General features: G+C 66.9%; 2 protein-coding genes across 3 annotated transcripts in view; both read right to left on the reverse strand.

Moving 5' to 3' along the window:
- LOC140411246 (kinesin light chain 1-like) overlaps positions 1-13,980 on the reverse strand; it is a 669,745-nt gene that overhangs the window by 223,785 nt on the left and 431,980 nt on the right. The window lies entirely within an intron of this gene.
- polh (polymerase (DNA directed), eta) overlaps positions 1,176-13,980 on the reverse strand; it is a 169,315-nt gene continuing 156,510 nt past the window's right edge. The window contains exons 8-9 of the mRNA XM_072500359.1: positions 9,180-9,245; positions 1,176-1,352 (exon numbers count right to left, since the gene is read on the reverse strand). Coding sequence (XP_072356460.1) covers positions 1,176-1,352; positions 9,180-9,245 — 243 coding nt within the window. The remainder of the gene's footprint in view (positions 1,353-9,179; positions 9,246-13,980) is intronic.

Here is a 13,980-nt window from a genome sequence, read left to right on the forward strand (position 1 = left end):
CTCTCCCCCCCGCTCCGTCCCTCACTCTCCCCCCCGCTCCGTCCCTCACTCCCCCCCCCCGCTCCGTCCTTCACTCTCCCCCGCTCCGTCCCTCCCTCTCCCCCCCGCTCCGTCCCTCCCTCCACCCCTCCGCTCCGTCCCCACTCTCCCCCCCGCTCCGTCCCTCACTCCCCCCCCCCCCGCTCCGTCCCTCACTCTCCCCCCGCTCCGTCCCTCACTCTCCCCCCGCTCCGTCCCTCACTCTCCCCCCGCTCCGTCCCTCACTCTCCCCCCGCTCCGTCCCCTCACTCTCCCCCCCGCTCCGTCCCTCACTCCCCCCCCGCTCCGTCCCTCACTCTCCCCCCGCTCCGTCCCTCACTCTCCCCCCGCTCCGTCCCTCACTCCCCCCCCGCTCCGTCCCTCACTCCCCCCCCGCTCCGTCCCTCACTCTCCCCCCCGCTCCGTCCCTCACTCTCCCCCCGCTCCGTCCCTCACTCCTCACTCTCCCCCTGCTCCGTCCCTCACTCTCCCCCCGCTCCGTCCCTCACTCCTCACTCTCCCCCCGCTCCGTCCCTCACTCTCCCCCCGCTCCGTCCCTCACTCTCCCCCCCCGCTCCGTCCCTCACTCTCCCCCCCGCTCCGTCCCTCACTCTCACTCTCCCCTGCTCCGTCCCTCACTCTTCCCCCCCGCTCCGTCCCTCACTCTCCCCCCGCTCCGTCCCTCACTCTCCCCCCCGCTCCGTCCCTCACTCTCCCCCCGCTCCGTCCCTCACTCTCCCCCCGCTCCGTCCCTCACTCTCCCCCCGCTCCGTCCCTCACTCTCCCCCCGCTCCGTCCCTCACTCTCCCCCTGCTCCGTCCCTCACTCTCCCCCCGCTCCGTCCCTCACTCTCCCCCCGCTCCGTCCCTCACTCCTCACTCTCCCCCTGCTCCGTCCCTCACTCTTCCCCCCCGCTCCGTCCCTCACTCTCCCCCCCGCTCCGTCCCTCACTCTCCCCCCGCTCCGTCCCTCACTCTCCCCCCGCTCCGTCCCTCACTCTCCCCCCGCTCCGTCCCTCACTCTCCCCCCGCTCCGTCCCTCACTCTCCCCCCGCTCCGTCCCTCACTCTCCCCCTGCTCCGTCCCTCACTCTCCCCCCACTCCGTCCCTCACTCTCCCCCGCACCGTCCCTCACTCTCCCCCCGCTCCGTCCCCCTCTCACCATGCCGTCTGGTGATTCGCTGCGGTGTTAAATCCGTTGATCAATTCGAAGGCGTCTTTGGCAATCCGCTGAGCCTGATACTGGGCCAAGGCGCAGCACCGAGAGAAACTGCTGCTTTTTCCAGACCCCTCCAGCCTCACCGACACGGATAGCTGCTTCCCCACTCGCTGGTTCTACAGGGAAAAAAATAACTCCATTAACAATCCGCTCGATCCAACAGAGTGATCCCACTCCCATTCCCAGACTGATCCCACTCTCCATCTCCCATTCCCAGACTGATCCCACTCTCCATCCCCCATTCCCAGTGATCCCACTCGCCATCTCCCGATCCCAGTGACCCCACTCTCCATCTCCTGTTCCCGGTGATCCCACTCTCCATCTCCCAATCCCAGACTCATCCCACTCTCCATCTCCCGTTCCCAGTGATCCCACTCTCCATCTCCCATTCCCAGACTGATCCCACTCTCCAATCTCCCATTCCCAGACTGATCCCACTCTCCATTTCCCAATCCCAGTGATCCCACTCTCCATCTCCATTCCCAGTGATCCCACTCTCCATCCCCCATTCCCAGACTGATCCCACTCTCCATCCCCCATTCCCAGACTGATCCCACTCTCCATCCCCCATTCCCAGACTGATCCCACACTCCATCACCCATTCCCAGTGATCCCACTCTCCATCTCCCATTCCTAGTGATCCCACTCTGCATCTCCATTCCCAGTGATCCCACTCTCCACCCCCCATTCCCAGACTGATCCCACTCTCCATCCCCCATTCCCAGACTGATCCCACACTCCATCTCCCAATCCCAGTGATCTCACTCTCCATCCCCCAATCCCAGACTGATCCCACTCTCCATCTCCCAATCCCAGTGATCTCACTCTCCATCCCCCATTCCCAGACTGCTCCCACACTCCATCTCCCAATCCCAGTGATCCCACTCTCCATCTCCATTCCCAGTGATCCCACTCTCCATCTCCCGATCCCAGACTGTCAGAGGGTCAGTCCTGAGGGGGTGCTGCACTGTCAGAGGGTCAGTACTGAGGGAGTGCTGCACTGTCAGAGGGTCAGTCCTGAGGGGGTGCTGCACTGTCAGAGGGTCAGTACTGAGGGAGTGCTGCACTGTCAGAGGGTCAGTACTGAGGGAGTGCCGCACTATCAGAGAGTCAGTACTGAGGGGAGTGCTGCACTGTCAGAGGGTCAGTACTGAGGGAGTGCCGCACTGTCAGAGGGTCAGTACTGAGGGAGTGCTGCACTGTCAGAGAGTCAGTACTGAGGGAGTGCCCCACTGTCAGAGGGTCAGTACTGAGGGAGTGCCGCACTGTCAGGGGGTCAGTACTGAGGGAGTGTTGCACTGTCAGAGGGTCAGTACTGAGGGAGTGCTGCACTGTCAGAGGGTCAGTACTGAGGGAGTGTTGCACTGTCAGAGGGCCAGTACTGAAGGAGTGCTGCACTGTCAGAGGGTCAGTACTGAGGGAGTGCTGCACTGTCAGAGGGTCAGTACTGAGGGAGTGCTGCACTGTCAGAGGGTCAGTACTGAGGGAGTGCTGCACTGTCAGAGGGTCAGTACTGAGGGAGTGCTGCACTGTCAGAGGGTCAGTACTGAGGGAGTGCCGCACTGTCAGAGGGTCAGTACAGAGGGAGTGCCGCACAGAGGGTCAGTACTGAGGGAGTGCTGCACTGTCAGAGGGTGAGTACTGAGGGTGTGCTGCACTGTCAGAGGGTCAGTACTGAGGGAGTGTTGCACTGTCAGAGGGTCAGTACTGAGGGAGCGCTGCACTGTCAGAGGGTCAGTGCTGAGGGAGTGCTGCACTGTCAGAGGGTGAGTACTGAGGGTGTGCTGCACTGTCAGAGGGTCAGTACTGAGGGCGTGCTGCACTGTCAGAGGGTCAGTACTGAGGGAGTGCTGCACTGTCAGAGGGTCAGTACTGAGGGAGCGCCGCACTGTCAGAGGGTCAGTACTGAGGGAGTGCTGCACTGTCAGAGGGTCAGTACTGAGGGAGTGCCGCACTGTCAGAGGGTCAGTACTGAGGGAGTGCTGCACTGTCAGAGGGTCAGTACTGAGGGAGTGCTGCACTGTCAGAGGTGAATATTGAGGGGAGTGCTGCACTGTCAGAGGGTCAGTACTGAGGGAGTGCTGCACTGTCAGAGGGTCAGTACTGAGGGAGCGCCGCACTGTCAGAGGGTCAGTACTGAGGGAGTGCTGCACTGTCAGAGGGTCAGTACTGAGGGAGTGCCGCACTGTCAGAGGGTCAGTACTGAGGGAGTGCTGCACTGTCAGAGGGTCAGTACTGAGGGAGTGCTGCACTGTCAGAGGGTCAGTACTGAGGGAGTGCTGCACTGTCAGAGGGTCAGTACTGAGGGAGTGCCGCACTGTCAGAGGGTCAGTACTGAGGGAGTGCTGCACTGTCAGAGGGTCAGTACTGAGGGAGTGCCGTACTGTCAGAGGGTCAGTACTGAGGGAGTGCCGCACTGTCAGAGGGTCAGTACTGAGGGAGTGCCGCACTGTCAGAGGGTCAGTACTGAGGGAGTGCCGCACTGTCAGAGGGTCAGTACTGAGGGAGTGCCGCACTGTCAGTGGGTCAGTACTGAGGGAGTGCCGCACTGTCAGAGGGTCAGTATTGAGGGAGTGCTGCACTGTCAGAGGGTCAGTACTGAGGGAATGCTGCACTGTCAGAGGGTCAGTACTGAGGGAGTGCCGCACTGTCAGAGGGTCAGTACTGAGGGAGTGCCGCACTGTCAAAGGGTCAGTACTGAGGGAGCGCCGCACTGTCAGAGGGGTCAGTCATGAGGGGGTGCTGCACTGTCAGAGGGTCAGTACTGAGGGAGTGCTGCACTGTCAGAGGGTCATTACTGAGGGAGTGCCGCACTGTCAGAGGGTCAGTACTGAGGGAGTGCGGCACTGTCAGAGGGTCAGTACTGAGGGAGTGCCGCACTGTCAGAGGGTCAGTACTGAGGGAGTGCCGCACTGTCAGAGGGTCAGTACTTAGGGAGTGCCGCACAGTCAGAGGGTCAGTACTGAGGGAGTGCCGCACAGTCAGAGGGTCAGTACTGAGGGAATGCTGCACTGTCAGAGGGTCAGTACTGAGGGAGTGCCGCACTGTCAGAGGGTCAGTACTGAGGGAGTGCCGCACAGTCAGAGGGTCAGTACTGAGGGAATGCCGCACTATCAGAGAGTCAGTATTGAGGGAGTGCCGCACTGTCAGAGGGTCAGTACTGAGGGAGTGCCGCACTGTCAGAGGGTCAGTACTGAGGGAGTGCCGCACTGTCAGAGGGTCAGTACTGAGGGAGTGCCGCACTGTCAGAGGGTCAGTACTGAGGGAGTGCTGCACTGTCAGAGGGTCAGTACTGAGAAGGTGCCTCACTGTCAGAGGGTCAGTACTGAGGGAGTGCTGCACTGTCAGAGGGTCAGTACTGAGGGAGTGCCGCACTGTCAGAGGGTCAGTACTGAGGGAGTGCCGCACTGTCAGAGGGTCAGTACTGAGGGAGTGCCGCACTGTCAGAGGGTCAGGACTGAGAGAGCGCCGCACTGTCAGAGGGTCAGTACTGAGGGAGTGCTGCACTGTCAGAGGGTCAGTACTGAGGGAGTGCCACACTGTCAGAGGGTCAGTACTGAGGGAGTGCTGCACTGTCAGAGGGTCAGTACTGAGGGAGTGCCGCACTGTCAGAGGGTCAGTACTGAGGGAGTGCCGCACTGTCAGAGGGTCAGTACTGAGGGAGTGCTGCACTGTCAGAGGGTCAGTACTGAGAAGGTGCCGCACTGTCAGAGGGTCAGTACTGAGGGAGTGCTGCACTGTCAGAGGGTCAGTACTGAGGGAGTGCTGCACTGTCAGAGGGTCAGTACTGAGGGAGTGCCGCACTGTCAGAGGGTCAGTACTGAGGGAGTGCCGCACTGTCAGAGGGTCAGTACTGAGGGAGTGCTGCAGTGTCAGAGGGTCAGTACTGAGGGAGTGCTGCACTGTCAGCGGGTCAGTACTGAGGGAGTGCTGCACTGTCAGAGGGTCAGTACTGAGGGAGTGCCGCACTGTCAGAGGGTCAGTACAGAGGGAGTGCTGCACTGTCAGAGGGTCAGTACTGAGGGAGTGCCGCACTGTCAGAGGGTCAGGACTGAGGGAGAGCTGCAATGTCAGAGGGTCAGTACTGAGGGAGTGCTGCACTGTCAGAGGGTCAGTACTGAGGGAGTGCCGCACTGTCAGAGGGTCAGTACTGAGGGAGTGCCGCACTGTCAGAGGGTCAGTACTGAGGGAGTGCCGCACCGTCAGAGGGTCAGTACTGAGGGAGTGCTGCACTGTCAGAGGGTCAGTACTTAGGGAGTGCTGCACTGTCAGAGGGTCAGTACTGAGGGAGTGCCGCACTGTCAGAGGGTCAGTATTGAGGGAGCGCCGCACTGTCAGAGGGTCAGTACTGAGGGAGTGCTGCACTGTCAGAGGGTCAGTACTGAGGGAGTGCCACACTGTCAGAGGGTCAGTACTGAGGGAGTGCTGCACTGTCAGAGGGTCAGTACTGAGGGAGTGCCGCACTGTCAGAGGGTCAGTACTGAGGGAGTGCCGCACTGTCAGAGGGTCAGTACTGAGGGAGTGCTGCACTGTCAGAGGGTCAGTACTGAGAAGGTGCCGCACTGTCAGAGGGTCAGTACTGAGGGAGTGCTGCACTGTCAGAGGGTCAGTACTGAGGGAGTGCTGCACTGTCAGAGGGTCAGTACTGAGGGAGTGCCGCACTGTCAGAGGGTCAGTACTGAGGGAGTGCCGCACTGTCAGAGGGTCAGTACTGAGGGAGTGCCGCACTGTCAGAGGGTCAGTACTGAGGGAGTGCCGCACTGTCAGAGGGTCAGTACTGAGGGAGTGCTGCAGTGTCAGAGGGTCAGTACTGAGGGAGTGCTGCACTGTCAGCGGGTCAGTACTGAGGGAGTGCTGCACTGTCAGAGGGTCAGTACTGAGGGAGTGCCGCACTGTCAGAGGGTCAGTACAGAGGGAGTGCTGCACTGTCAGAGGGTCAGTACTGAGGGAGTGCCGCACTGTCAGAGGGTCAGGACTGAGGGAGAGCTGCAATGTCAGAGGGTCAGTACTGAGGGAGTGCTGCACTGTCAGAGGGTCAGTACTGAGGGAGTGCCGCACTGTCAGAGGGTCAGTACTGAGGGAGTGCCGCACTGTCAGAGGGTCAGTACTGAGGGAGTGCCGCACTGTCAGAGGGTCAGTACTGAGGGAGTGCCGCACTGTCAGAGGGTCAGTACTGAGGGAGTGCCGCACTGTCAGAGGGTCAGTACTGAGGGAGTGCCGCACTGTCAGAGGGTCAGTACTGAGGGAGTGCCGCACTGTCAGAGGGTCAGTACTGAGGGAGTGCCGCACCGTCAGAGGGTCAGTACTGAGGGAGTGCTGCACTGTCAGAGGGTCAGTACTGAGGGAGTGCTGCACTGTCAGAGGGTCAGTACTGAGGGAGTGCCGCACTGTCAGAGGGTCAGTATTGAGGGAGTGCCGCACTGTCAGAGGGTCAGTACTGAGGGAGTGCTGCACTGTCAGAGGGTCAGGACTGAGAGAGCGCCGCACTGTCAGAGGGTCAGTACTGAGGGAGTGCCGCACTGTCAGAGGGTCAGTACTGAGGGAGTGCCGCACTGTCAGAGGGTCAGTACTGAGGGAGTGCCGCACTGTCAGAGGGTCAGTACTGAGGGAGTGCTGCACTGTCAGAGGGTCAGTACTGAGAAGGTGCCTCACTGTCAGAGGGTCAGTACTGAGGGAGTGCTGCACTGTCAGAGGGTCAGTACTGAGGGAGTGCCGCACTGTCAGAGGGTCAGTATTGAGGGAGTGCTGCACTGTCAGAGGGTCAGTGCTGAGGGAGTGCCGCACTGTCAGAGGGTCAGTACTGAGGGAGTGCTGCACTGTCAGAGGGTCAGTGCTGAGGGAGTGCCGCTCTGTCAGAGGGTCAGTACTGAGGGAGTGCTGCAGTGTCAGAGGGTCAGTACTGAGGGAGTGCCGCACTGTCAGAGGTCAGTACTGAGGGAGTGCCGCACTGTCAGAGGGTCAGTACTGAGGGAGTGCTGCACTGTCAGAGGGTCAGTACTGAGGGAGTGCTGCACTGTCAGAGGGTCAGTACTGAGGGAATGCTGCACTGTCAGAGGGTCAGTACTGAGGGAGTGCAGCACTGTCAGAGGGTCAGTACTGAGGGAGTGCTGCACTGTCAGGGTCAGTACTGAGGGAGTGCTGCACTGTCAGAGGGTCAGTACTGAGGGAGCGCTGCATTGTCAGAGGGTCAGTACTGAGGGAGAGCCGCACTGTCAGAGGGTCAGTACTGAGGGAGTGCCGCACTGTCAGAGGGTCAGTACTGAGGGAGTGCTGCACTGTCAGAGGGTCAGTACTGAGAAGGTGCCGCACTGTCAGAGGGTCAGTACTGAGGGAGTGCTGCACTGTCAGAGGGTCAGTACTGAGGGAGTGCCGCACTGTCAGAGGGTCAGTACTGAGGGAGTGCCGCACTGTCAGAGGGTCAGTACTGAGGGAGTGCTGCACTGTCAGAGGGTCAGTATTGAGGGAGTGCTGCACTGTCAGAGGGTCAGTACTGAGAAGGTGCCTCACTGTCAGAGGGTCAGTACTGAGGGAGTGCTGCACTGTCAGAGGGTCAGTATTGAGGGAGTGCTGCACTGTCAGAGGGTCAGTACTGAGGGAGTGCTGCACTGTCAGAGGGTCAGTACTGAGAAGGTGCCTCACTGTCAGAGGGTCAGTACTGAGGGAGTGCTGCACTGTCAGAGGGTCAGTACTGAGGGAGTGCCGCACTGTCAGAGGGTCAGTATTGAGGGAGTGCTGCACTGTCAGAGGGTCAGTGCTGAGGGAGTGCCGCACTGTCAGAGGGTCAGTACTGAGGGAGTGCTGCACTGTCAGAGGGTCAGTACTGAGGGAGTGCTGCACTGTCAGAGGGTCAGTACTGAGGGAGTGCTGCACTGTCAGAGGGTCAGTACTGAGGGAGTGCTGCACTGTCAGAGGGTCAGTACTGAGGGAGTACTGCACTGTCAGAGGGTCAGTACTGAGGGAGTGCGGCACTGTCAGAGGGTCAGTACTGAGGGAGTGCTGCACTGTCAGAGGGTCAGTACTGAGGGAGTGCTGCACTGTCAGAGGGTCAGTACTGAGGGAGTGCTGCACTGTCAGAGGGTCAGTACTGAGGGAGTGCCGCACTGTCAGAGGGTCAGTACTGAGGGAGTGCTGCACTGTCAGAGGGTCAGTACTGAGGGAGTGCGGCACTATCAGAGGGTCAGTACTGAGGGAGTGCCGCACTGTCAGAGGGTCAGTACTGAGGGAGTGCCGCACTGTCAGAGGGTCGGTACTGAGGGAGTGCCGCAGTGTCAGAGGGTCAGTGCTGAGGGAGTGCCGCACTGTCAGAGGGTCAGTACTGAGGGAGCGCTGCACTATCAGAGGGTCAGTACTGAGGGAGTGCCGCACTGTCAGAGGGTCAGTACTGAGGGAGTGCCGCACTGTCAGAGGGTCAGTACTGAGGGAGCGCTGCACTATCAGAGGGTCAGTACTGAGGGAGTGCTGCACTGTCAGAGGGTCAGTACTGTGGGAGTGCCGCACTGTCAGAGGGTCAGTACTGAGGGAGTGGCGCACTGTCAGAGGGTCAGTACTGAGAGAGTGCCGCACTGTCAGAGGGTCAGTACTGTGGGAGTGCCGCACTGTCAGAGGGTCAGTACTGAGGGAGTGCGGCACTATCAGAGGGTCAGTACTGAGGGAGTGCCGCAGTGTCAGAGGGTCAGTGCTGAGGGAGTGCCGCACTGTCAGAGGGTCAGTACTGAGGGAGTGCTGCACTATCAGAGGGTCAGTACTGAGGGAGTGCCGCACTGTCAGAGGGTCAGTACTGAGGGAGTGCCGCACTGTCAGAGGGTCAGTACTGAGGGAGCGCTGCACTATCAGAGGGTCAGTACTGAGGGAGTGGCGCACTGTCAGAGGGTCAGTACTGTGGGAGTGCCGCACTCCAGCATGTGGGATCTTGCTGTGTAAATTATATACAAGAGGAAGTTGACCTGCTGCCTGTCGTGGTTCAGTCTCTCCTCCAGTTCCGTGGCCAGCTGCAGGAGCCAATGCTTCACCTGAGGGAGGGAAGCAGAGAGAGAAATGGTACCCGGATTCCAGCAACTCCCCAAATACCGTCATCCTCAATTCCGCCTCACAGCCGGACTCACTGCTCCGAGCTTCCCGCAAACCCGGATACTATCCCTGAACTCAGGGAACATTCCTCCCCATTGCCGGGCCCAAGGATAATGTCACCGAAATCAGAGATATATATACAGTGTTCCCATTCCCGGATTCTAGGATAACCTCTCTGAAATCAGGGATACAGATCCCGTGTTCCCAGTCCCAGATTCCAGGATAACACCTCAGAAATCAGGGATATATCCCGCTTGTTCCCATTCCCAGACTCCGGGATAACGTCACTGAAATCAGGGAATTATACCAAACATTCAGACATGCTGCACAGACACTCGCTCGTGTACATCAGGAGACTCACACAGGGGCCGCCCCAGCACACGCTCGCGCACGCTTGGACTGCTCGCACGTGAGCCAACGTCGGATGTGAGTACAGGCCGGGACGTGGGGCGCAGGCCGGGACGTGGGGCGCAGGGCGGGACACGGGGCGCGGGACACGGGGCTCAGGGCGGGACGCGGGACGGGACGCGGGGCTCAGGGCGGGACGCGGGGCTCAGGGCGGGACGCGGGGCTCAGGGCGGGACGCTGGGCTCAGGGCGGGACACGGGGCGCAGGGCGGGACACGATGTGCAGGGCGGGATGCGGGGCGCAGGGCGGGACACGATGTGCAGGGCGGGACGCGGGGCGCAGGGCGGGGCGCAGGGCGGGACGCGGGGCTCAGGGCGGGACACGGGGCGCAGGGCGGGACGCGGGGTGGGACGCGGGGCTCAGGGCGGGACGCCGGGCGCAGGGCGGGACACGATGTGCAGGGCGGGACGCGGGGCGCAGGGCGGGACACGGGGCGCAGGGCGGGACACGGGGCGCAGGGCGGGACACGGGGCGCAGGGCGGGACACGGGGCGCGGGGCGGGACACGGGGCGCGGGGCGGGACGCGGGGCTCAGGGCGGGACGCGGGGCTCAGGGCGGGACACGGGGCGCAGGGCGGGACACGGGGCGCAGGGCGGGACACGGGGCGCAGGGCGGTACGCAGGGCGGGACACGGGGCGCAGGGCGGGACACGGGGCGCAGGGCGGGACACGGGGCGCAGGGCGGGACACGGGGCGCAGGGCGGGGCGCAGGGCGGGACACGGGGCGCGGGACACGGGGCGCAGGGCGGGACACGGGGCGCAGGGCGGGACACGGGGCGCAGGGCGGGACGCGGGGCGCAGGGCGGGACGCGGGGCGCAGGGCGGGACGCGGGGCGCAGGGCGGGACGCGGGGCGCAGGGCGGGACACGATGTGCAGGGCGGGACGCGAGGTGCAGGGCGGGACACGGGGCGCAGGGCGGGACATGGGGCGCAGGGCGCAGGGCGGGACACGATGCGCAGGGCGGGACACGATGCGCAGGGCGGGACACGATGTGCAGGGCGGGACACGATGTGCAGGGCGGGACACAGGGCGCAGGGCGGGACGCGGGGCGCAGGGCGGGACGCGGGGCGCAGGGCGGGACACGATGTGCAGGGCGGGACGCGGGGCGCAGGGCGGGACGCGGGGCTCAGGGCGGGACACGATGTGCAGGGCGGGACGCGGGGCGCAGGGCGGGACACGATGTGCAGGGCGGGACGCGGGGCGCAGGGCGGGACGCGGGGCGCAGGGCGGGACACGATGTGCAGGGCGGGACGCGGGGCGCAGGGCGGGACGCGGGGCGCAGGGCGGGACGCGGGGCGCAGGGCGGGACGCGGGGCGCAGGGCGGGACACGATGTGCAGGGCGGGACGCGGGGCGCAGGGCGGGACACGGGGCGCAGGGCGCAGGGCGGGACACGGGGCGCAGGGCGGGACACAGGGCGCAGGGCGGGATACGGGGCTCAGGGCGGGGCGCAGGGCGGGACACGGGGCGCAGGGCGCAGGGCGGGACGCGGGGCGCAGGGCGGGACACAGGGCGCAGGGCGGGACACGATGTGCAGGGCGGGACGCGGGGCGCAGGGCGGGACGCGGGGCGGGACGCGGGGCGCAGGGCGGGACGCGGGGCGCAGGGCGGGACACGATGTGCAGGGCGGGACGCGGGGCGCAGGGCGGGACACGGGGCGCAGGGCGGGACACGGGGCGCAGGGCGCAGGGCGGGACACGATGTGCAGGGCGGGACGCGGGGCGCAGGGCGGGACACGGGGCGCAGGGCGCAGGGCGGGACACGGGGCGCAGGGCGGGACACGATGTGCAGGGCGGGGCGCAGGGCGGGACACGGGGCGCAGGGCGCAGGGCGGGACACGATGCGCAGGGCGGGACACGATGTGCAGGGCGGGACGCGGGGCGCAGGGCGGGACGCGGGGCGCAGGGCGGGACGCGGGGCGCAGGGCGGGACGCGGGACGCAGGGCGGGACGCGGGGCGCAGGGCGGGACACGGGGCGCAGGGCGGGACGCGGGGCGCAGGGCGGGACACGGGGCGCAGGGCGGGACGCGGGGCGCAGGGCGGGACACGATGCGCAGGGCGGGACACGATGTGCAGGGCGGTACGCGGGGCGCAGGGCGGGACACGGGGCGCAGGGCGGGACACGATGCGCAGGGCGGGACGCGGGGCGCAGGGCGGGACGCGATGTGCAGGGCGGGACGCGGGGCGCAGGGCGGGACACGGGGCTCAGGGCGGGACACGGGGCGCAGGGCGGGACACGGGGCGCAGGGCGGGACACGGGGCGCAGGGCAGGACACGGGGCGCAGGGCGGGACACGGGGCGCAGGGCGGGACGCGGGGCGCAGGGCGGGACGCGGGGCGCAGGGCAGGACGCGGGGCGCAGGGCGGGACGCGGGGCGCAGGGCGGGACACGATGTGCAGGGCGGGACACGGGGCGCAGGGCGGGACACGGGGCGCAGGGCGGGACACGATGTGCAGGGCGGGACACGGGGCGCAGGGCGGGACGCGGGGCGCAGGGCGGGACACGATGTGCAGGGCGGGACGCGGGGCGCAGGGCGGGACGCGGGGCGGGACGCGGGGCGCAGGGCGGGACGCGGGGCGCAGGGCGGGACACGATGTGCAGGGCGGGACGCGGGGCGCAGGGCGGGACACGGGGCGCAGGGCGGGACACGGGGCGCAGGGCGCAGGGCGGGACACGATGTGCAGGGCGGGACGCGGGGCGCAGGGCGGGACACGGGGCGCAGGGCGGGACACGATGTGCAGGGCGGGGCGCAGGGCGGGACACGGGGCGCAGGGCGCAGGGCGGGACACGATGCGCAGGGCGGGACACGATGTGCAGGGCGGGACGCGGGGCGCAGGGCGGGACGCGGGGCGCAGGGCGGGACGCGGGGCGCAGGGCGGGACGCGGGACGCAGGGCGGGACGCGGGGCGCAGGGCGGGACACGGGGCGCAGGGCGGGACGCGGGGCGCAGGGCGGGACACGGGGCGCAGGGCGGGACGCGGGGCGCAGGGCGGGACACGATGCGCAGGGCGGGACACGATGTGCAGGGCGGTACGCGGGGCGCAGGGCGGGACACGGGGCGCAGGGCGGGACACGATGCGCAGGGCGGGACGCGGGGCGCAGGGCGGGACGCGATGTGCAGGGCGGGACGCGGGGCGCAGGGCGGGACACGGGGCTCAGGGCGGGACACGGGGCGCAGGGCGGGACACGGGGCGCAGGGCGGGACACGGGGCGCAGGGCAGGACACGGGGCGCAGGGCGGGACACGGGGCGCAGGGCGGGACGCGGGGCGCAGGGCGGGACGCGGGGCGCAGGGCAGGACGCGGGGCGCAGGGCGGGACGCGGGGCGCAGGGCGGGACACGATGTGCAGGGCGGGACACGGGGCGCAGGGCGGGACACGGGGCGCAGGGCGGGACACGATGTGCAGGGCGGGACACGGGGCGCAGGGCGGGACGCGGGGCGCAGGGCGGGACACGATGTGCAGGGCGGGACGCGGGGCGCAGGGCGGGACGCGGGGCGGGACGCGGGGCGCAGGGCGGGACGCGGGGCGCAGGGCGGGACACGATGTGCAGGGCGGGACGCGGGGCGCAGGGCGGGACACGGGGCGCAGGGCGGGACACGGGGCGCAGGGCGCAGGGCGGGACACGATGTGCAGGGCGGGACGCGGGGCGCAGGGCGGGACACGGGGCGCAGGGCGCAGGGCGGGACACGGGGCGCAGGGCGGGACACGATGTGCAGGGCGGGGCGCAGGGCGGGACACGGGGCGCAGGGCGCAGGGCGGGACACGATGCGCAGGGCGGGACACGATGTGCAGGGCGGGACGCGGGGCGCAGGGCGGGACGCGGGGCGCAGGGCGGGACGCGGGGCGCAGGGCGGGACGCGGGACGCAGGGCGGGACGCGGGGCGCAGGGCGGGACACGGGGCGCAGGGCGGGACGCGGGGCGCAGGGCGGGACACGGGGCGCAGGGCGGGACGCGGGGCGCAGGGCGGGACACGATGCGCAGGGCGGGACACGATGTGCAGGGCGGGACGCGGGGCGCAGGGCGGGACACGGGGCGCAGGGCGGGACACGATGCGCAGGGCGGGACGCGGGGCGCAGGGCGGGACGCGATGTGCAGGGCGGGACGCGGGGCGCAGGGCGGGACGCGGGGCTCAGGGCGGGACACGGGGCGCAGGGCGGGACACGGGGCGCAGGGCGGGACACGGGGCGCAGGGCAGGACACGGGGCGCAGGGCGGGACACGGGGCGCAGGGCGGGACGCGGGGCGCAGGGCGGGACGCGGGGCGCAGGG

This window comes from Scyliorhinus torazame, chromosome 4, assembly GCF_047496885.1.
Source record: "Scyliorhinus torazame isolate Kashiwa2021f chromosome 4, sScyTor2.1, whole genome shotgun sequence".
Lineage (NCBI taxonomy): Eukaryota > Metazoa > Chordata > Chondrichthyes > Carcharhiniformes > Scyliorhinidae > Scyliorhinus > Scyliorhinus torazame.